At 44.6% G+C, this 22,625-nt stretch overlaps 1 protein-coding gene across 1 annotated transcript in view; it reads right to left on the bottom strand.

The window, feature by feature from the left end:
- Nucleotides 1-22,625, bottom strand: part of nrg2b (neuregulin 2b) — an 84,662-nt gene that overhangs the window by 8,706 nt on the left and 53,331 nt on the right. The window contains exons 4-6 of the mRNA XM_056275546.1: nucleotides 21,863-21,986; nucleotides 3,123-3,181; nucleotides 24-47 (exon numbers count right to left, since the gene is read on the bottom strand). Of these exons, the coding sequence (XP_056131521.1) occupies nucleotides 24-47; nucleotides 3,123-3,181; nucleotides 21,863-21,986 (207 nt within the window). The remainder of the gene's footprint in view (nucleotides 1-23; nucleotides 48-3,122; nucleotides 3,182-21,862; nucleotides 21,987-22,625) is intronic.

The following is a 22,625-nucleotide window of genomic DNA, read 5'->3' as shown; positions in this document are numbered from 1 at the left end:
AATGAATAATAGTGGTTTCATACCCATAAATTCTATCCCGAGAAGCTCTGCCAATTCCGAGTTGTCGTGACAAAAAGAAAAAGACAGATAGGGTCAAATATGTGGTCCACCTTGGAACATATGTACGATATACTGTGCACCGTGCTACACACTACATATGTTGAACAAGGAAACGGTGCTGCAGATCCTGTCAGTGGCGTCATAGTAGTCAGCAGTGCAAACCGCCCGGTCAGACAGACAATGCAGACAGCCGCAGCTCTGTGACCCCCCCCCCCGCCCCGCCCCGCCCCCAGAAAATGGCGGGGAAACGGCGGAACAGAAGAAATAAAATAAAAAGAGAATGGACAGAATGAATTAAAGAGAGAAAGAGAGAGAGAGAGAGAGAGAAGGAAGGAAGGAAGGAAGGAAGGAAGGAAGGAAGGAAGGAAGGAAGGAAGGAAGGAAGGAAGGAAAAGCAGGCAGGCGGGAAAGACATGCAGAGACAGAGACCGACAGACAAGAGACAGCAAGACAGAAAGCCACATCACTTACTGCTATATTTACTAGACCTCATTTCTGAAATAAACCATATTGGACAGACAAAAAAAAACGAACAAAAACAAAACACAACAGAATAAAAAAAAAAACAAGACAACAATAGATAAAAAAAAGCAGTGAGTTACTCTCCAACAGAAAAAAAAACACACAGTACATTTGATGAGGCTTGCACAGCAAATGGGGGGGGTCGGTGCTCTGGTTCGTTTAAATAGTAACGTTATATCTCATTTGTGTTGATAACAGCGTGTCTCGTGTGTGGTACCCCCCCCCCCTTGGTGGCGCGTGTTGCTGTTGTAATTGTTCATTTGATTTGCAAAAACAAAACACGACACTCATCAACGCATTCTTACTGTATGGGTCATGGAGAGACCGAAGCCAATGGCCATCATGCTCGTGCAGCATCGCGCCCCCCCCCCCAATGTTTGGCTAAGCTTCACTCTGATAACACGTTACAGAAATATGCACTGACGAGTCAGCGTGGTTTTATAACAGCAGAAACAAAAACATTTTAGCTCACTGAAAAGACGAGATGGCTTTGCAAAATAAAAGCAACACAACCGCACGAACTCGGCATTTAGACGATTGCTTGATGATGGGGGGGGGCACCAAAACACACACTGTTGAGCTATATTATGGTCAAAGCTCGGCGTTTTCGGGTCTTACTTTTCAAAGCCAGACAGCATGCCGAACGTCGCCACAACGGGACGCTGTTGCATAACCTCACACGAACAGGAACAACCTTTCGGAGCCGTGGAAACTTCAAATCTGGGTGAAAATCGATTTAAATCCATCTGCTCTTTTTGTTATACAATCTGGGTATTTTTCGGTGACAATCGGTAAAAACCGAAAACGCCGAGCCTTGTTTATGATGTAAAACGTGTCAATTCTGTCTGTTGCGTCAACTCGGTACTTTTACGTGGTCCGGTGTCAAGCAAGCTCGCTCAGCTAATGAGCGGAGGTGCTGATCCCATTGACAATGAGAAGGGGGGTAAAGGCCATCCCTTCTTTTCATCTTACGGTGATTGCTTGGTCAGCAACGTGAGTTTACCAGCAAAAATGCAACGGAAATATCGAAAATATATTACTTGTTGCTGTCGAGAAGGAGTGCTTAGCTTCTCCGCAATATTGCATCACTTCTACTGTGCTGAACTGTCAATGCGTTTCCCTGTGGAAAAGCCCCAGACCCGTTTGAAGACATGATTCTGTAAATCTGCACGTTCCCGCCCATGCAATCACAGGATAGTTACACGCACCTCCCGTCACTGTACCCCCATGTTTATGCCAAATACTGCAGTGCGAATGAGTGACACGTGTGCAACCATCTCGGAAAACGTGGAAGGTCCATGTAAAAACATGTCGAGCTGCATTTGGCTGCATGCTGCATGGGAAGCGTTTGATAGATGGTCCACAGGTGCTCAAAATGTACAATTTACAACAGCTCACACCACTGACATCCACCAAGCCTTTTCCAGTTCCTGTATCCGGGGGAGTCTCGAGAGTAAACCCAAGTGATAAATGATGACCTCTGCCAATCACAGCACGAGTTAGTACAGTTTTCAGCAATGCACATGGATTGTTCGTCTTCTTTGGGCAGGGGTCAATGCTCAAGTGAAGAACCTTTCTCTTTCCAAATTGAAATTTTGAGATGGCTGATGTTTTCAGTCGAATCACATGAAGTCTCTTGGTTTTTGAATTTTAAATGCTTTTCAGATCTTACATTGGTTCTCGTTTTCATTTGTGTTCCCCTTCCAAATAATAACAATAATAATAATCACCTTCCCAAAAACCACCGTCCAAATAGTAATTCTAAAAACAGAACTTTGGCTGATGACCTCTGGCTTCTTCAGTAACGTTCAAATAGACTAAGTGGATTCTGCTGAGGAGTTCTTTGAGAGAGGGGACCATTTTGTACTAAGTACACAGCTGCATGGCATGCAAGATGTGGACATACTTTCATATTTCTACATTTACATCTGGACATATTTGCTACCGACATATTTAATGCCTGAATTAGGATCTTATTTGCTCTGGTGAGACGTTGCAGCTCGAATTCCCAGCAGCACCAATGGAGCATCTACAGAGAAATGAGACAACGGGTGCTGAGACACAACTATGACGCCATGTGTCGACCGTCGTGTGTGAATTCACAACCCCCTGTCTCTCTTTGAGTCTCCCTGTCTGGATGCAACTGCAGTATGGGTATTCGCCTTTAGAAATCCTCTAAAAAGCATCTGAGAGCATCCTGTGTTTGGAATGAAGGTCGAGAGAAGTGTGGCGATTGCAGGTTGCCTCCGGCCCTCTCTAGGGTGGGAGAATGGCTGCGAGAGGAGCAGCACAGAGGAACCATGGGACAGGGAGGAACAAGGAGAGGCCGGGGAGCCATGCAGCCACACTCGCACACAAGCAAGCTGATGAGCGCGTGCGCGCACGCGCACGCGCACGCACACACACACACACACACACACACACACACACACACACACACACACACACACACAGAGTGCACCCTCCATCCAACCCCTCCAGCGCGGCAGGCATGCAGCAGTCCCAGTGAGAAGGAGACAGACAGGAGTAAATGGACATACTGTAGAAACCGGCCATGACGGAGTTTTGACAGCGGTCCCCCGTATATTCATTAGGACACCTGATGGGGGGAAAACAGGACACAGAGGGAAGGGGAGGGGAGGGAGGAGGAAAAGGACAGAGGTGCAGAGGGGAGAGAAACAGCAGGAGGAAGGACAAGGAAGTTCACACAGACAGAGAGGTAGAAAAGAGGGAGGGAGGGAGGGAGGGGATAGGGGAAGGGAGGGGAGGACACAAGAGAGCAGAGAGAATGAGGGATTAGAAACAGAGCACAATCTACTGACTACAGAATGTGACACCGGGAGAGACGGGGAGAGAGACAGAGAGAGAGGGGCGGGGGAGAGAGAGAGAGAGGGAAAGAGAGGTGTGAGAGAAGGAGAGAAATCAAGAGCGAGATTACAATGAACTGCACGGCGTGACGCCGCCGCCGCCGCCACATCACCACTGCAACAGCTACAGTATGACATCATCACAGTCATGCGGGTCACATGATGGTTACCTTCGGGAAGTACGGTGGGGGCGGGGTGTTAAGCTTAGATCAAGCCGCGAGGTAGTGCACGCGCGCCTCTCCACTCTATATGAGCGTGGAAACTGTGGAGTGGACGCCAGTACTGCCGGAGTATAAATAACAGTGGGGTTGTGCACACCGAGTTTCCACAGCGGCAGTGAGCTGTTTCCACAGGCGCCAAAATGATTCATATCCGGCCACCAGCCACCGAGCTCATAACGCTGACACACTAACAAGAGGACTCCTCGCTGTGGAGGGGACAACAGATACAGCGTGGGTCCATATTCACACCCACCGAAGTGCTACATCGACGCCACAGCTATGCCAAGTATTGATGTTGTAGCAAATTCAGGGGGGGGGGGGGGGCAACCGGGAACTGGCGCAGCCGGGACGCGAACCCGGGTCTCCTGCACCGCAAGCGACAACGTTAACCAGTCGACTAAAGGGTCCGACCCGTTAGTCAAGGACCAACGTGTCTACTTATCCATGCACGTTACAATATATTATAATGGGAGTGATTGCTTGCACAATTAATTACACATGTAATCAAGTGTAACTGATGACATTTTACCACCATGGTCGACTAATATAACCACGTCAGATTTTACTGCAGTTATATTGTATCTACACAGAAACAACAATGATTAACTATTTGGTCAAAGCGCACCACGCCACCTTCAAATGGCTGATATAGTGTATGTGAAAGACCTTCATCCTAACCGCACTCATGTACTGTCCTTAAAATCGTCCGGGTATCCTTTACGCTCTTCTTCTCTACCAAAGAGACAACTTGCATTTTGAATCAATTACAGCAAAAAACCCTCAGTACAGCCCACTCAGCAATTTCCCATAGCGTTATATAAATAGAGCAGAGAGAGAGATAGAGAGAGATATTGAGCATAAGCAGAAGCTTAACTGTACGTAGCCTCTTCTCCATCCTCTCCAGTCCCTCTGATTTCCTCTTCATCCTTTCTTTATCTGCACATTCCTGTCTTTTTCCTCTGACTTGAACTGGTTCTCTGAGCTAGGGAACCTTTTGTTCTACTCATGGTTTGGATTACGGAGGGGATTGGGGGATCGGACCCCCCCTAATTTAGATTTAAACCCCCCACAAAAGAGGCAAAAACAACAGGTCGGGGGATGAAACATTTATATATCCTTCTTACCTGTAATCGTAAATACTACAATATATTTCCCATATTCATGCCTGGAAGAATCTTGTAATACGATTTCAGACACCCCTAAAGTGGATCAGACCATCTCTTAACCTTGACGTTCGTTGAGCGTCTCGTCTGCCTGCCTCATCACTCCCACCATTGCAGCGGCTTGCGGGTATCGCGCAAGTCAATGGAGACACTGTTGGTTAGTGCAAGCTAGCCATCAAGCTAGTTTAACACACTTTATTACAGTCAGAGTTTCTGAATTAGATTGTCTATGAATGAATGCTAACATTAGATAGTTTCTAGCTTTTGCCTTAAGTTACAGTTTAGCTAACGTATTAGCTAGCCAGAGCTAATGTTTGCCTTACCCAACATTAGCTAACTACTGTTAGCTAGTCGATAGCACACCCTTTCAATTTCAGTGTTGGCCAAATAGCTAGCTAGCTGTGCCTTTTGCTTGGCATTTCACTACCAATATAAAATGTCACATATTGTTGGCTAACACTGGTGCTCGGTCATGAGCAGTGAGAAAATGGAGGACTAGTTGTTGTAGAGATACGTTTTGACATCAATATTGAATTTATTATTTCACTTTAATAGTATTTTGCGTGGCTGCTGTGGTTTAGTTGGTCTTTTGCCTCTTTGATATTAGCTTTTATAAAAACGAAAACAATTATGCCAACTTTGCCCTGTGAAGACTGTGTGCTACTCAAGAAAGCACAACAGAAAGATTTCTGACCTTGAAGAGGATGTTCGATGGCTTTCTGTTGAACTGCTTCAGAAAGACCCCCTTTTGACCAGCTTCATGGACGTTGCTTCTGGGCAGTCCAAACGGACTGCCTCTCTCAGTGCAGCCATTCAGGACACAGTTCTGTGTGACCCCTGCACTTGTCGATGGAAAGCTGTGCACAAGTGGAGGGGCCCCACAGAACTGCTCGACACATAACCACCAGTCGTTCTGGCCAAAGTGGTGGTCCGCGGTCACAAGAAACTCAGATAGGGTTGCCTCACCCCCTCGCTTAAACCTCTCCAACCACTACGCGAACCTGTCTGATGACACTCCAGTCCACCAAGATGATGTTCCTGTGGTTCTGACCCATCCTGATCTAGACCCCTCTATAAAAATGGCACCTACCAACACTGCAGCTTCCATACCACTAGTGGGTAGCAGTGTTCAGGGGGCCTGCCATCCCACTATGAAGCAAAAAAAACAGCCCTCATCCTGAGTAATGACTGCCTCGCCCCATCATGATAGCCTGAAAGAGGCCATGATCAGATGCTCTGGAAGTCTTCCTTCCCCCGAGCCAGCAGGGAAGTTCGCAGAGCTGGTGTCACTACCTTGCCACAACACTTGCCAGCTTGGACACCCCATCCCTAGTCAGCGATTTCAACTCACAGTGTGGATCGTGCACTCTCCTGCCATGAGAACTTACAGCCAACATCGGTTTTTTCAATGCAGCTGCACACCGTTTCCCTGGAGTCACAGTCCCTGATATCCTGGATAAGCTCCCAGAGCTGCTGTGCTCACTCCTGTCCTCCACCAATCGAGTGATCGTTCATGTCGGGACAAACAATGCAGCTCGTCAGCAGTCTGAACTGACCAAAAAGAGTTTTAACGATCTTTTTAGCTTTTTAAGTACTTGTGGAAAGTCAAGTGAATTAAGTCAATTTTATTTGTATAGCCAAATATCACAAATTACAAATTTGCCTCGTCTATTTTTATTTCTGGTACTATTTCCACACTGGCCCGTGGAGCAGGGCGTTTCAGCAGAATCCTCAGCCTCCACACTTGGCTCCAGTCTGCCCGCAGAGCTCACAATATAGGTTTTATTGACAATTTTAATCTGTTTTGGGATCGTTTCTCCCTCTTCAGGACTGATGGAGTCCACTCTAACAGGCTGGGTGGCCAAATTCTAGCGGCCAACTTGCAGCATGCCCTACAGTCCTCCTAGAACCTCCATTTCCACCTATGGTGGCACCCTACAGTACTGCCCCCCCCACCCCCCACTGGCCTCATCTGTCACTAACCCTCTCACTGGGAGTTTTACCCATGCAGAGTATTATTAGGCACCGGGCCTCTCATCCACACTCCACACAACATATCCAACGGTAGAAACAATAACAACCTAATATTTGGAGCAAATATCTGCAATTTACGTCCTATTCTCTGTATTCCCATTTCTTTTCACTCTTTGACACCAAACAATTCTGGCCTCTTGAATGTGAGATTGCTTGGTAATAAGTCTTTTATCATTAATGATTCTATTGTTTATAATAATCTGGACTTTCTATGATTACTGAGACATGGTTGTCCCCAGGGGACACTGTTCCCCTGATTGAGGCTAGGCCCCCCTATTTTGCATATTTTCATATTGCCAGACCCTCTGGGAGAGGGGGTGGCCTAGCTCCTTGGTTTTCAAAGTGGGGGCCGCCAGGAGGCGCTAGGGGGTCCGGGAGAGGAAAGTGAAAAATGCAGTTTAAAAAAAACTAATAATAAAAATAAAATTAAAAATAGGAAAAAATAAGTCTGTGAATGTTCTCATTCATCCAGGTCATGGTTATCCAAAGGAGTTGAATCAAGTGCAACTGGACTTGGTTATATATCCACGATCAAAAAATAAATTTCAATTCAATTTCAATTCATAAGATTATTGTGCCGGTTTAAAATAAAATATCAATTTTTATAAATCCTTCCATACCGAGATGAGGTTTTTGCCACCCCCTTCTTTCAACCGCGGCCAGTAAATAACTAACCATCTGCCTGTCAGTCAAAGCATTACGTTTAGCTGCTAACTGCCGCCCGAGCGTGTTAATCAAATCACAAATTAGCTTACGACTGCTGCTTGCGCTTGGCCAGGTTATTCAAAATCGTGATGTGTTTTATGCTGACGACACTCAGTTATACATTCCACTAAAACCCACAGATCCTAGCAGCCTAGCAAATCTCACAAGTTCCTCTCTGATATAAAATCCTGGATGTCCCGAAATGTTCTTACATTTAATGATGATACATCTGAAATCATTCTGTCTGGTCCCCCAAATTCCATCAGCCCTTTTGATACTACTCTTGGTGGCCTGTCAACTAGTGTTAAGCAGACTGCTAGGAATTTAGTGGTAATATTTGATGCTAACCTCTGTTTTGATAATCAAGTCAAAAATGATGTTCAATCACGTTTTCTCCGGCTCAAGATAATCTCTAAAATTGGGCAATTTTTATCAACTGCTGATCTACTAAAAGTTGTAAATGGTAAAATGGACAGCATTTTACATGCTTTTATCTATTTTTGGCTTGATTATTGCGACGCACATTACTTGGGTATCAGCCAGGGCTCCCTCCACTGTCTCCAGTTGGTACGAAATACAGCTGCTCTACTCATTACCAGGACAAAGAAGCATGATCACATCACTCTCGTGCTTGCCTCCCTACACTGACTCCCTGTTAGATTTCAAATGGATTGTAAAAATTTACTGCTCAATTTGAAGGCCTGAAAGGGTCTTAAATGAGACTCTTAAATACGCATCTGATTTATTGACCTCGCGTGCGCCCCCTTGACCATTAAAATCGGGTTTTTGCTGTTTGAGCCCCCACACATTTGAACTCTCTTCCTATTGAACTCAGACAAAACGAGTCTCTAGCTTCTTTCAAATCTCTTCTTAAAATGTTTCTCTTTGTGAGGGGGCGTCCGGGTGGCATAGCGGTCTATTCCGTTGCCTACCAACACGGGGATCCCGGTTCGAATCCCCGTGCTATCTCCAGCTTAATCCGGTGTCCCTACAGAAACAGTTGGCTGTGTCTGCGGGTGGGAAGCTGGATGTAGGTATGTGTCCTGATCGCTGCACTAGCGCCTCGGTGGGGGCGCCTGTTCAGGGGGGAATGGCATGATCCTCCCACACGCCACAACCCCCTGGTGAAAATCCTCACTGTCAGGAGAAAAGAAGCGGCTGGCGACTCCACATGTATAGGAGGAGGCATGTGGTAGTCTGCAGCCCTCCCCAGATTGGCAGAGGGGGTGGAGCAGCGACCGGGATGGCTCGGAAGAGTTGGGTAATTGGCTGGATACAATTGGGGGGGAAAAGGGGGAAAAACTTTCCTCTTTGTGAAAGCTTTTAGAAATATTTCATCTTTGTTATTATTCATTTATACTGTTTTTCTTTTTATTCCTATTTATTTGGCCTTATTCATTTAGGGGGAAGGCATTTCCAGAGGCAGTAGGAGAGGAGGAAGGGTAGGAGTGTGGAGGTGAGAGTCAGGAGTTTGAATGTTGGCACTATGATTGGTAAAGGGAGAGAGCTGGCTGATATGATGGAGAGAAGGCAGCAAGATAGTATACTGTGTGTGCAAGAGACCAGATGAAAGGACAGTAAGGTCAGAAGCATCAGAACTGGGTTCAAACTCTTCTACCATGGTGCGGATGTAAGGAAAAATGGGGTAGGGGTAATCCTGAAGGAAGAGTCGGTCAAGAGTGTGTTGGAGGTGAAGAGAATGTCGGACAGAGTGATGAGTATGAAGCTGGAAATTGAAGGTGTGTCGATGAATGTTATCAGCGCATATGCCATACAAGTTGGGTGTGAGATGGAAGAGAAAGAAGAATTCTGGAGTGAGTTGGATGCCGTGGTGGAGAGTGTACCCAAGGAGGAGAGAGTGGTAATTGGAGCAGACTTCAGTGGGCATGTTGGTGAAGGGAACAGAGGTAATGAGGAGGTGATGGGCAGGTATGGTGCCAAGGAGAGTAATGTGGAGGGACAGATGGTGGTGGATTTTGTGGAAAAGATGGAAATGGCTGTGGTGAATACATATTTCAAGAAGAGGGAGGAACACAGGGCGACATACAAAAGTGGGGGAAAGTGCACACAGATGGACTATATCTTATGGGAGAGGAGCGATCTGAAAGGGATTGGAGACTGCAAGGTGGTGACAGAGGAGAACATAGCTAGGCAGCATCAGATGGTGGTCTGTAGGATGACTTTGGAGACCAAGAAGAGGAAGAGAGTGAAGGCAGAGACCAGGATCAAATGGTGGAAGTTGAAGAAGGAAGACTGTTGTATGGAGTTCAGGCAGGAGGTAAGACAGGCGCTGGGTGGTAGTGAAGAATTACCGGATGGCTGGGCAAGCACTGCAGAAATAGCGAGGGAGACAGCTAGGAAGGTACTTGGTGTGTCATCAGGACAGAGCAAGGAAGACAAGGAGACTTGGTGGTGGAACAAGTGTAGCCCCGACCAAGGGTATAATAATTCGTTTGATAGGGACATCAAAAGTCTAGAAGGGGGAGGGTGTAGCTCGGGTGAGAAAAGGCTGGGTTTAGTACAGTTGTTTAATGCATGTAGTTTTACTGTGTCATTAGGGATTTGCTAATGTCTGAGGTTCGCATCCCGTCTGCCCTAAAAAAAAAAACTAAGCAAGTTTGATTGGAATGTACATGGGCGCACACGTGGCACAGCGAGTGTACAACTTATTCTGTAGGCCATATATGAATGTTTTATTGGTTAATGTCAAATGTCAATACGGGCAAATCTTTATTGTGATTGGATGGGGGGCGGAATTAGAGAAGACTTCAGGGGAGAAGGAGGAGGAGTTCTAGAGTGTTCTAGAGTGAAGGTCTGTGTTGTGGTTACACCGCCCCGAGCTGCCTCCCCGGCACGTTCAAGCCACTCCCCCAGCTTGGACGTGCCGGAAACATCCGAGCGCTCGGCTCGCGCTCTGAGGAGACGAGCGCCGCACTGCATCAGGTGTTTGCCATCATCCATCAGGCACACCTGTGGCAATCAGGCAGCCTTCTACAAGAAGCCCCCCAGAACGTCTCTCAGGGCTTCGACGTACTGAACCCTGCGGTAAAGTTCTGACAAGCCCTCCAGCGGTCCTTGCATTCTGTTTATTCCCCAGTGTCTTATCTTCGTGTCTCTGTTTCCTCCCAAGACTCTCCCTCCGCGATTTCCACGGCTCCCCGCGTCTCCCTCGTCCCCAGCGACCTTCACGTTTCTCCCCGGACCTCTCCTGCGACCTCCCCCCTTGTCCCTCTATCTGGACCCCTCCTTTCGGACTCGACTTCCCGGATCTCGGACCTGGACTTTCTCGGACAACCCCTCTTGGATCACGGACTGGACTTTCTCGCCAGGTGCACGCACATTTTTTCAACACCTCCTGGTCATTTACATACCGCACCACACATTGGCTAAAAACACTCACACATAGTTATACACGCAAACCACGGGACACCACACATAGTTTATTCACAAATCCCACTAACAGAACGCCTTTTTTTCACCATACATTTCTCTCCCACAATAAAACCTCCCTCTGTAGATTTTGAAGTCATCTCGTGTCTGTCTGTCTTGGGTTTCGCCACACGGGTCAGGTTCTGGTGCGCGAGCATAACAGTCTGAAGTCAAGTAGCGTTCTGCTGTCTCCTCAGCATTATCCTGTATTGGGCTTTAATTAAATACTTGTTAGAGTCGACTCTGATACGTTGATCAAACGTGTAAATTGCAAGATATGTTGAGTCAGATTATATTCAGAAGTTTGAGGTTGTGTACGTGAATTCTCACTGTTAACTTTGTTTGCTAGCGCAATCAGCTTACGTTAGCTGATTGCTCCCCATTAGCTTGAGTAGTTAGGCTAATCTAACCTTTACTTTAATGACTGCAGTTGTCATTCGAAATACGGTCCGTTACTGACAACATATACGAGTCGACTCTGTTTTATAGCACGTTTGAAAGACGTGCTTAATTTTCTGTTCGACCCCGGTGTTCTTTACGAGTGTCTTGCTAGTCAGATATGCTAGCAAGTTAGCTTATCTGTACGTTAGCTGACCAGTGTCCATTACCGGTTGTCTTGCTAGTCAGATATGCTAGCAAGTTAGCTTATCTGTATCGGTTATACTCTGCCTTGTTTCGGTGAGCCTGGAGCTCGTGGGGCTGAGCCGTAGTATACGGCAGTACAGCGACCTGGTCACGCGCACCACGCATTAAGTTTCGTACACGGCAGTTCATCGCTGGATTTTGGTCATCGTTCCCGCTCTGTGCTACGTGGGCGCGTACAGAGCTCTCCTGGCCACAAGGCGGCGCTACTTGTCCCACACGACCACCCACGGACATTCGTAAGTACAGTCTCATTCGGCTCTGTTGGGTGAAGGGGCCCATTGTAAGTAGCGCGCGGGTCACCACGCACCCAAGCAGCGACCAGGCCTGCAACGTTTATTAGTTTGTGCGGCTTTTGGGGTTATTTTATTTGTGTTATAAAGTGTGTGTGTGGTCCCACCACTATTGTTACAGTTGTGATATTGAGCGACAGGTGTTTGTGTTTTGCTTTATTTGGGGGTATACTCACAGCTAGTGTCATGTTGTCCACTAAATAGATATAATACTACTATCATAATCCTGGTCTCGCTCTATATAAATATATATTAGACAATTTCCCCATGTCAAAAGCACTGGTATACGTGCGATGCACCAAGGTATTGGTTGTGCAACTATTGACTGGAGTCACATTATTCTTTATTTGCATTTCCCTTTTTGGGGTATTTGACATAATTGATAATCGTGCGCCTTTTTTGCATTGCTGTCACAACTTTACTTTATTCACATTCCTAAACTCAATACATTACCTGTTTATGTAAGGAGGTTGTCTGGTCCAGTTATTTCATCTGAATAATAAGTTGAGTTCATTAAGCTTAATTTTTCTGGCGATATTTAAACTCTTATTCAGAATAGTATTTGTTTACGAACCCGTAGCCCCACCTTCCTAGTTTATTCCCTTTCACTGCGTCTATAGACACAGAGTAGGGGGTGGGCACTACACAAGGAAGTACAGCAGATTATACAGAGGAAGAGGTTGGCAAAGAAAAAGTGGGATAGTCAGAGAGATGAAGAAAGTAGACAGCAGTACAAGGAGACGCAGCGTAAAGCGAAGAGAGAGGTGGTGAAGGCAAAGGAAACGGTGTATGGTGAGTTGTATGACAGGTTAGACACTAAGGAAGGAGAAAAGGACTTGTACCAATTGGCTAGACAGAGGGACCGAGCTGGGAAGGATGTGCAGCAGGTTAGGATGATCAAGGATAGAGATGGAAATGTGCTGACAAGCGAGGAGAGTGTGTTGAGAAGGTGGAAGGAGTACTTTGAGGAGGTGAGGAATGAAGAAAATGAGAGAGTGAGAGAGAGAAGGTTGGATGATTTAGGGATAGTGAATCAGGAAGTTCAGTGGATTAGCGAGGAGGAAGTCAGGGCAGCTATGAAGAGGATGAAGAGTGGGAAGGCGGTTGGTCCTGATGACATACCTGTGGAGGCATGGAGGTGTTTAGGAGAGATGGCAGTGGATTTTTTAACTAGATTGTTTAACACAATCCTGGAAAGTGAGAGGATGCCTGAGGAGTGGAGAAGCAGCATACTGGTACCGATTTTCAAGAACAAGAGCGATGTGCAGAACTGTAGCAACTACAGAGGTATAAAGCTGATCAGCCACAGCATGAAGATATGGGAAAGAGTAATAGAAGCTAGGTTAAGAGGAGAGGTGATGATCAGCGAGCAGCAGTATGGTTTCATGCCAGGAAAGAGCACCACAGATGTGATGTTTGCTTTGAGAATGCTGATGGAGAAGTATAGAGCAGGCCAGAAGGAGGTACATTGTGTCTTTGTGGATTTAGAGAAGGCATACGACAGGGTGTCGAGAGAGGAGGTGTGTCATTGTATGAGGAAGTTGGGAGTTGCGGAGAAGTATGTAGGAGTGGTGCAGGATATGTATGAGGGCAGTGTGACAGTGGTGAGGTGTGCGGCTGGAATGAAAGATGGTTCAAGGTGGAGGTGGGATTACATCAAGGATCGGCTCTGAGCCCTTTCTTGTTTGCAGTGGTGATGGACAGGTTGACAGACGAGATCAGGCAGGAGTCTCTGTGGACTATGATGTTTGCGGATGACATTGTGATCTGTAGGAAGAGTAGGGTGCATGTGGAGGAGAGCCTGGAGAGGTGTAGGTATGCACTGGAGAGAAGAGGAATGAAAGTCAGTAGGAGCAAGATGGAATTCATATGTGTGAATGAGAGGGAGGACAGTGGAATGGTGAGGATGCAAGGAATAGAGGTGATGAAGGCATATAAGTTAAATAATAGGGGTCAACTGTCCAAAGTAACAGGGAGTGCAGGAGAGAGGCGAAGAAGAGAGTGCAGGCAGGGTGGAGTGGGTGGAGAAGAGTGTCAGGAGTGATTTGCGACAGAAGGGTACCAGCAAGTGTTAAAGGGAAGGCTTACAAAATGGTGGTGAGACCAGCTATGTTATATGGTTTGGAGACCATATGAAAAGACAAGAGGTGATGAAAAGACAGGAGGTGGAGGAGCTGGAGGTGGCAGAGTTGAAGATGCTAAGATTTTAATTGGGGGTGATGAAGGAGGACAGGATTAGGAACGAGTATATTAGAGGGACAGCTCAGGTTGGACGGTTTGGAGACAAAGCAAGAGAGGCAAGATTGGGATGGTGTGGAGCAGAGATGCTGGGTATATTGGGAGAAGGATGCTGAATATGGAGCTGCCAGGGGAGAGGAGAAGAGGAAGGCCAAAGAGGAGGTTTATGGATGTGGTGAGGGAGGACATGCAGGTGGCTGGTGTGACAGAGGAAGATGCAGAGGACAGGAAGAGATGGAAACGGATGATCCGCTGTGGCGCCCCCTAACGGGAGCAGCCGAGAGTAGTAGTAGTAGTAGTAGTAGTAGACAAAGTGGAAGTCTTCAACATTCAATGGGAAGTCCTTACATTAAAGAGTCACCAGTCAATCAGTCAGATTTAATTTTTGCAAAGCTCCATGGTGCTTTGCAAAAAAAAAAAAAAAGTCATCCACCATGGCCTGACTCCATGATGGACGACGTTATGTTAAAAATATGAATATATTTGGTGGCTATTGTAGTATTTTGAAACAAATAACGTGTTAACGTACCCTATGTTGTTTTGGAAATTCACACAACTGTAGAATGGTCCAACATAAACTACAGAAGTGCACATTAATATTGTAACTGTAAATTACTGTATTTTCCAGACTAAAGGTCGCACTGGAGTATTAGTCGCACTCAGCAAAAGACGTGTTGTTCTGGGGAAAAAACATATAAGTCGCATTTTTTCCTCCCCAATTGTACCTGGCCAATCATTCTGCTGGCGTTCGTTCTGCTGGGCAGTGACTTTTTATTTTTGTTTACTTTACATGTATGTGTTAGTTTAGATATGTGTGTTCTTGTAGTTCATGTAGTTTGTGGATATATTTTTTTTGTCTTTGTGTTGCACTGCTGTGGGCTGGGGGAAACAATGTTTCGTTTCATTTCGTGTGCAGAAGTGCATGAAATGACCAAGTGTCTGATTTCTGACAAGCAGCGGAGTAGTACGAACATTTACGGCCTCACTGATGTGTGTTGGCACCATAACAACATTCGCCATTTTCTTTTTGACCTACTCAAATGACCACGGCACACAGTTCATTCTCTCATGTCCATTCTCTCTCATTCAATTTCCGTGGGTGGTACAGACAGTATTTTCAATTACATTTTATAGCTTGCTTTGGAATATGAGTCGCAAGACCAGCCAGGTGAGTGGAGAAAAACCCAAAACAAAACAAAAAACAGCGACTTATAGTTTGTAAAATACAGTATACCCTTAACCTCAGATTTGCCAGCACTAGCTTCACCTGATGCGAGTGGTCAACCCTTGCTGTCGTGCAACAGTCATCAATAATGGTCTGAATCCGGTCTTGGTCTGGCTAATAGTATGCTATTTATGCAGATGAGCTCAGAATTATCTCATCTCATCATCAGCTGCTTCTCCGGGGTCAGGTCGCGGTGGCAGCAAGCTAAGTAGGGCACTCCAGACGTCCCTCTCCCCAGCAACGTCCTCCAGCTCCTCCTGGGGGATCCCAAGGCGTTCCCAGGCCAGATTGGACATGTAGTCCCTCCAGCGAGTTCTGGGTCTACCCCGTGGTCTCCTCCCAGTTACCCGTGCCCGGTAAACCTCCAAAGGAAGCCGCCCAGGAGGCATCCTAATAAGATGCCTGAACTATCTAAACTGGCTCCTTTCGATGCAAAGGAGCAGTAGCTCTACTCCGAGGTCCCTTCGGATGTCCGAGCTCCTCACCCTATCTCTAAGGCTGAGCCCAGACACACCCTACTAAGGATACTCATTTCAGCCGCTTGTATTCACGATCTCACCCTTTCAGTCACTACCCAACGCTCATGACCATAGGTGAGGGTTGGAACGAAGATTGACTGGTAAATTGAGAGCTTTGCCTTCCGGCTCAGCTCCCTCTTCACCACAACGGTCCGGTACAACATCCGCATTACTGCTGATGCTGGATCAATCCGCCTGTTAAGCTCCCGCTCCATCCTACCCTCACTCGTGAACAAGACCCCGAGATACTCGAGCTCCTTCACTTGAGGCATCAACTCATCCCCAGCCCGGAGGGAGCAATCCACCATTTTCCGGTAGAGAACCATGGCCTCAGACTTGGAGGTGCTGACTCAGAATTATAAGGTCCTTAATAGACGTTTCCAGATTATAACAAGTCCTGAATGGAATGTTACATGCGCAGGGAGTGTTATTGCACACCAACAAATGGATTTGTGATGTACACTTCCCTAATGAAATGAAAGCCACTTTATTTGACATAGTATTCTTAGAACGAATTGTATTGTAACGTGCATGGATAAGTAGAAACACTGGCCGGTGGCTGGCGGGTCTGACACTGTAGTCGAGCGGTTAGCGATGTCTCCTGCGGTGCGGGCGATACAGGTTCGCTTCCCGGCCGCGGCAGTTCCTGTGGTTGCGTTGTCCCCCGAATTCGCTACAGTATTCTTACAATGAATGTGTTCTCTGCATTTACCCCATCTTATTGTATAGGAGCAGTGGGCAGCTGCAGCACCCGGGGACCAACTCCATTTCTTCTTTACTATTGCCTTGCTCATGGGCACAGGCAGGAGTATTAACCCTAACATGAATGTTTTTTTGATGGTGGGAGGAAACCGGAGCACCCGGAGGAAAACCAACGCAGACACTGGGAGAACATGCAAACTCCACACAGAAAGGACCTGGGACGGCCTGTGGTTCGAACTCAGGACCTTCTTGCTGTGGGGCAACAGTGCTAACCACTGGGCCACCGCGCTGCCACTATTTCCTACATGTTCAACTACCCCATTAGTGACACGTTTTGCCCTTATGGAAATTACAGTACTTGGTCGGCGGCGAGGCAATAAAGGGGAAATTAAAGAGAGAACATAGTCTACAACCCAGGGTCATGACTGAGTAGTCAATATATCAATGACCTGGAGCTACCAGATGACCTGTATTATGAGGGACCCTTGCCAAGATTAAATTGTCATCAGCTTTTGGGTTATTTTAAGATATTTAAGGTATTCTAAAAGTACATCTCTCCTCGCTGATGGTCTGATAATCTAACATATGAGAAGAACAGTATGTGACTGGGCTTGAATGCCAAGGAACCAGGACGTTAAAATGAGAGGATACGCCTTTATCATTTGAGGACTTGAGCTAGCAATACTCTTGTTTTCATTAGTTTGCAAAAGCAAAAAAAAAAGAGACACTCATATCCACTACAGTTTGTTATTTTCTTTTTTATCATGATAATATTTCTTTATATTGTGTTATGAAATGTCAGCTTTCCAGCTCAGAGGTAAGTCAAGTGACTTTGTTGAGTTTCTGTCCGCGGCATAACATGACTAAAGTACTTGTCCATGTACATCATTAGGAATAATATCTGTCTGTTATGCTGAACAAAAACAACATTGTCACCAAGGCTATGACTGTGTGACGATTCCTTGTTCTTGAACTTTCTTGTTCTTCTCCACTCACTTACTTTCCTCTTCACTCGCATTCTTTTTCTTCTTAACTCACTGACTTTGTTCCTCTTCTTCTTCACCCTCTAACTTTCTTCTCTCACTAACTTTTTTCTTCTTCACTCGCTGACTTTCTTTTTCCTCTTAACGCACTTACTTTCTTCTTCTTAACTCACTAACTTTCTTCCTCTTCTTCTTCACCCTCTAACTTTCTTCTCTCACTAACTTTTTTCTTCTTCACTCGCTGACTTTCTTTTTCCTCTTAACGCACTAACTTTCTTCTTCTTCACTCAGTAACTTTCTTTTTCTTCTTAGCGTACTAACTTTCTTCTTCACTCGCTAACTTTCTTCTTCTTCACTCACTAACTTTCTTGTATTTCTTTACTCACTAACCTTTCTATTTATTCAAGTCTTCGAATATACAAACACATCGGCAAAGCCAGTATACTCTATAACAACAGAGTAGGCTAAGACACAAACATGTCAAAGACAATGAGAACAAAACAAAGAAAGGGAAATAGTAAATTAAAAAAATAGGACAATACAATATTCCAGGGGTTAAATTACTTTAAATTGATCAAAAGCAAAGACAAATTTTTGGGCATTTCTGTTTTTCATACATTTTAGAGATTTGGAAAAGGTTACTAATTCGGGTTTAAAGGCTGCTAAACGGGGTTGCGCTTTGCAATATTTACATTTGTGTATAAAATATTTTGCCAAAATAATGACATTATTCAACAGGAATTCTATATTTCTATCTTTTGTAAACATTCCAAATTTGACACTTAATAGTAGAAATGGAGGCAGAGCACCAATGCTAGACTTCATCCATACATACAAATTAAACCAAAACTTATAAGTAATGTTACAGTGGAAAAATAGATGATCCGTTGTTTATATTTCTGTCTTGCAAATTTGACAAGAATTACAGTCTACATTACATTTTAAACTTATAAATTTACTGTCGTTAATTATCTTGAAGTGAACCTCTTTGGCTTTTGGGGGGGGGTTAGGGAATGAGGGTCAGGATAGCATATCAGGTTAGCATATCTTCAACAGAGAGTTTCTGATAGTGGTTATTGCAGGTTCTATCGACAAACTTTAAGTTGTCAATCATTAAGGGGTGAAGTGTGGGGCTGACAGAAGAGTAAATGAGTCATTGTGAGACCCACTAACACCTTAACTCACCAACTTTCCTCTTCTCTCACTAACTTTCTTCTTCTTCTCTCACTAACTTCCTTCTTCTCTCACTAACTTTCTTCTTACTCGCTAACTTTCATCTTCAATCACTAAATTTCTCATTTTTCACTCACAGAATGTCTTCTTAACTCACTTTCTTCTTCTTAATTCGCTAACTTTCTTCTTCTTAACTCGCTAACTTTCTTCTTTTTAACTCGCAAACTTTCTTCTTCTTAACTCGCTAACTTTCATATTGACTCACAAAATTTCTTCTTCTCCCACTAACTTTCCTTTTCTCTCTCTAACTTTCCTCTTCTGGTTCTAGATTTTCACAAAGCATTTGATTCTGTTGAGCACCCTTTCATCTCACAAGCCCTACATCATTTTGGTTTTGGAGAAAGGTTTATTGGTGTCATAAGCATGTTATACAAGGATATAAACCGTTGTGTGTCCTTACCTGGTGGTACCTGCCCAAGATTTGGTGTTAAGAGAGGCATTAGACAAGGTTGTGGCAGCTCCCCTTTATTATTCATTATTGTAGCAGAATTACTTTCCATTCCAATTAAAAATTATAACATTGAGGGCCTAGAGGCCTTGGGCAACAAGTTATTGATAAGCCAACTTGTAGATGACGCCACAGTTTTCTTTAAAAATGCCTCCAAGATCCCCTTGGCCCTTAAATCAGTTGAGCTCTTAACCAAAGCATCAGGTTTAACTCTGAATATAAGCAAATGTGAACTTCTGGCGTTACATGAGCATTATTCTAGGTCTTTATTTGGTGTCCCTGTTAAATATTTAGGCATTAACTTAAGTAAAAACCTTGAATCAAGAGAAGAGATGAATATTCAGAATAATATTACAAAGTGTAAAGCTACTATATTAAACAGCTGGTTACAGAGGGACATTAGTCTGTTTGGGAGCACTCTACTCACCAAGATGGGGAATCTCTCTAGATTTATTTATCCTGCTTATTCATTGGCTATTTCATCAAGAATGATTAAATCCATTAACCAAACTAATCTCAATTTTATTTGGAAAAACAGGTGTCATTATATCAGGTAAAGTGACCTCTTGAAAACTTATGAAAACGGGGGGTTGAATGCCATTGATTTTAACATTATGAATGGTATGATTAAGCTGAAGTGGCTGAAAGCCTTTGCCATGGATGAGACTGTGTTTTGGCATGCCATTCCCAATGCAATCTTTAAGAAGTTGGGAGGGATTGCTTTTCTTCTGAACAGTGATTTTGAACTGTCCAAGATACCGCTACGTTTATCCGCCTTTCATAAACAAGGTTTGCAATATTGGAAACTGTTGTTTAAACACAACTTTACCCCCCATGCAGTTCTAATTTGGAATAATAGATGTGTCCTGCTTAAAGGGAAATCTTAGTTTTTGGAAGAGTGGTGGAAGAAGGGTATTCGGTCCATTACACACATCATGGATGACAGAGGCAATCTATTGAATTATAATGAGTTGTGTTTGAAATATAGCTTATCCTCCTCTGTAAAGGTCTATGGCATGGTAATAGGTGCGATCCCTATACAACTCAAGATGATGGTCTCACAGTGTCTTATTTACTCTTCTGTCAGCCCCACACTTCACCCCTTAATGATTGACAACTTAAAGTTTGTCGACAGAACCTGCAATAATTTCTTTATCAGAAACTCTCTGTTGAAGATATGTTATCCTGACCCTTTAAGAAGGAATTATATTTTAGACATGTACTCACATTTGAATGCCCATAAAATTAGAAAAAGATACATTTCATTCCCTATCCCCCCCAAAGCCAAAGACGTTCACTTCAAGATAATTAATGATATTTATCCCTCCAGTGAATTTATAAGTTTAAAATGTAATGTAGACTGTAATTTCTGCCAATTCTGCAAGACAGACATAGAAACAACGGATCATTTATTTTTCCACTGTAACTTTACTTACTATAAGTTTTGGTATAATTTGTATGTATGGATGAAGTCGAGCATTAGTGCTCTACCGCCATTTCTACTAGTAAGTGTCAAATTCGGAGTGTTTATGGAAGATAAAAATATAGAATTCCTGTTGAATAATGTCATTATTTTGGCAAAATATTTCATACACAAATGTAAATGTTGCAAAGCGCAACCCAGTTTAGCAGCCTTTAAACCCGAATTAGTAACCTTTTCCAAGTCTCTAAAATCTATGAAAAACAGAAATGCCCAAAAATTATTCTTTGTATTTGAACAATTTAATGTAATTGAACCCCTGGAATATTGCATTGTCCTATTTTATTTTATATTATTTTATCTCTTTAACTTTCTATTTCTGTTCCCTTGCTTTGTTCTCATTGTCTTTGTCATGTTTGGTGTTCTGTTCTTAGCTACTCTGTTGTTTTAGAGTATACTGGCTTTGTTTGATGTGTTTGTATATCTGTAGTCTTGATTAAAAAAACTTTCTTCTTCTCCTTAACTCGCTAACTTTCTTCTTCTCTCACTAACTTTCTTCTTCTCACGAACTTTCTTCTCAACTCACCAACTTTCTTCTTCTTAACTCGCGAACTTTCATCTTCAGTCACCAACTTTCTTCTTCTTAACTCGCTAACTTTCATCTTCAGTCACTAAATTTCTTCTTCACTCACTAAAATTCTTCTTAACTTGCTAACTTTCACATTCACTCAACATTTTTTCTTCTCTCACTAACTTTCTTCTTAACTCGCTAACTTTCAGCTAACTTCAGTCGCTAGATTTCTTCTTCTTCATTCACTAACTTTCTTCTTCTTCTTTCACTAATTTTCTATATAATTTGGTCTTTTCTGTTTCTCCCTGGCTTGAGGGTATGCTGCCAGAAACCAAACGGATTCATAGTCCCTTACAGAGCCACCACTTAACCTGCATTACAGATAAAGAAGCTGCCGATGAGCGGCAGGAGGGAGGTTTCAGTCTGTCAACACCCAGGAACGACCGGCTGACACGGCACAGGGCAGCGCACGGGCCAGAACCACGGGGACTGAAGCCAGAGTGAGAGAGAGAGAGCGAGAGCTATGGAAGGACAGGGAGTGAAAAGGGGAGGTGATGGTTGGGGGGGGGGGGGCACTGACTGACTTACTTGCAGGACAGCTTGTTAATACCATGTATGAAGTAACAGTCTCCTCCGTTGACACAGTGGGCCTTCTCCGAGTCGTTGCAGCGCCGCGTGTGACTCACGCCTGCTGAGGGGGTGGTGGTGGTCACTGGGAGAGGGACAGATGGGTGGAGTAAGATACATGGACAGACAGATAGCTATACAGACAGACAGAAACATACATACACATATACACAGAGCATCCATCCATCCATTCATTATCCAAGCCGCTTATCCCAGTTGGGGGTCGCGGGATTCTGGAACCTATCCCAGCAGTCATTGAGCGGCAGGCGGGGAGACACCCTGGACAGAGGGTGCTCCATCACAGGGCCCACACACAGTCACACCTAGGGACAATTTAGTAATGCCGATTCACCTGAGCTACATGTCTTTGGACCGTGGGAGGAAACCCACGCAGACACGGGGAGAACATGCAAACTCCACACAGAGGACGACCCCCCCAAGGTTGGACTACCTCGGGGCTCGAACCCAAGACCTTCTAGCCGTGAGGCGACCGCGCTAACCACTGCGCCACCGTGCCGCCCATACAAAAAGCATGTTTCCATGAAAGTGAGGTGACTTTTTTTTTTTAAAGTGGCAGAAAACAATGTGCAAATTAGGCGCATTTCCATCAGATCTGTTTAAGCGAGAAAAAAAACCTTGGGCATAGTTAGACGTGTCCTACGTCATATGTCCATACTTCAACAACATCCACAACAACGATGGACCAGTTCAGGTGAACAAACAG

The sequence above is a fragment of the Lampris incognitus genome, chromosome 1, assembly GCF_029633865.1.
Source record: "Lampris incognitus isolate fLamInc1 chromosome 1, fLamInc1.hap2, whole genome shotgun sequence".
NCBI lineage: Eukaryota > Metazoa > Chordata > Actinopteri > Lampriformes > Lampridae > Lampris > Lampris incognitus.
This window is presented reverse-complemented; position numbering and strand designations above follow the sequence as displayed.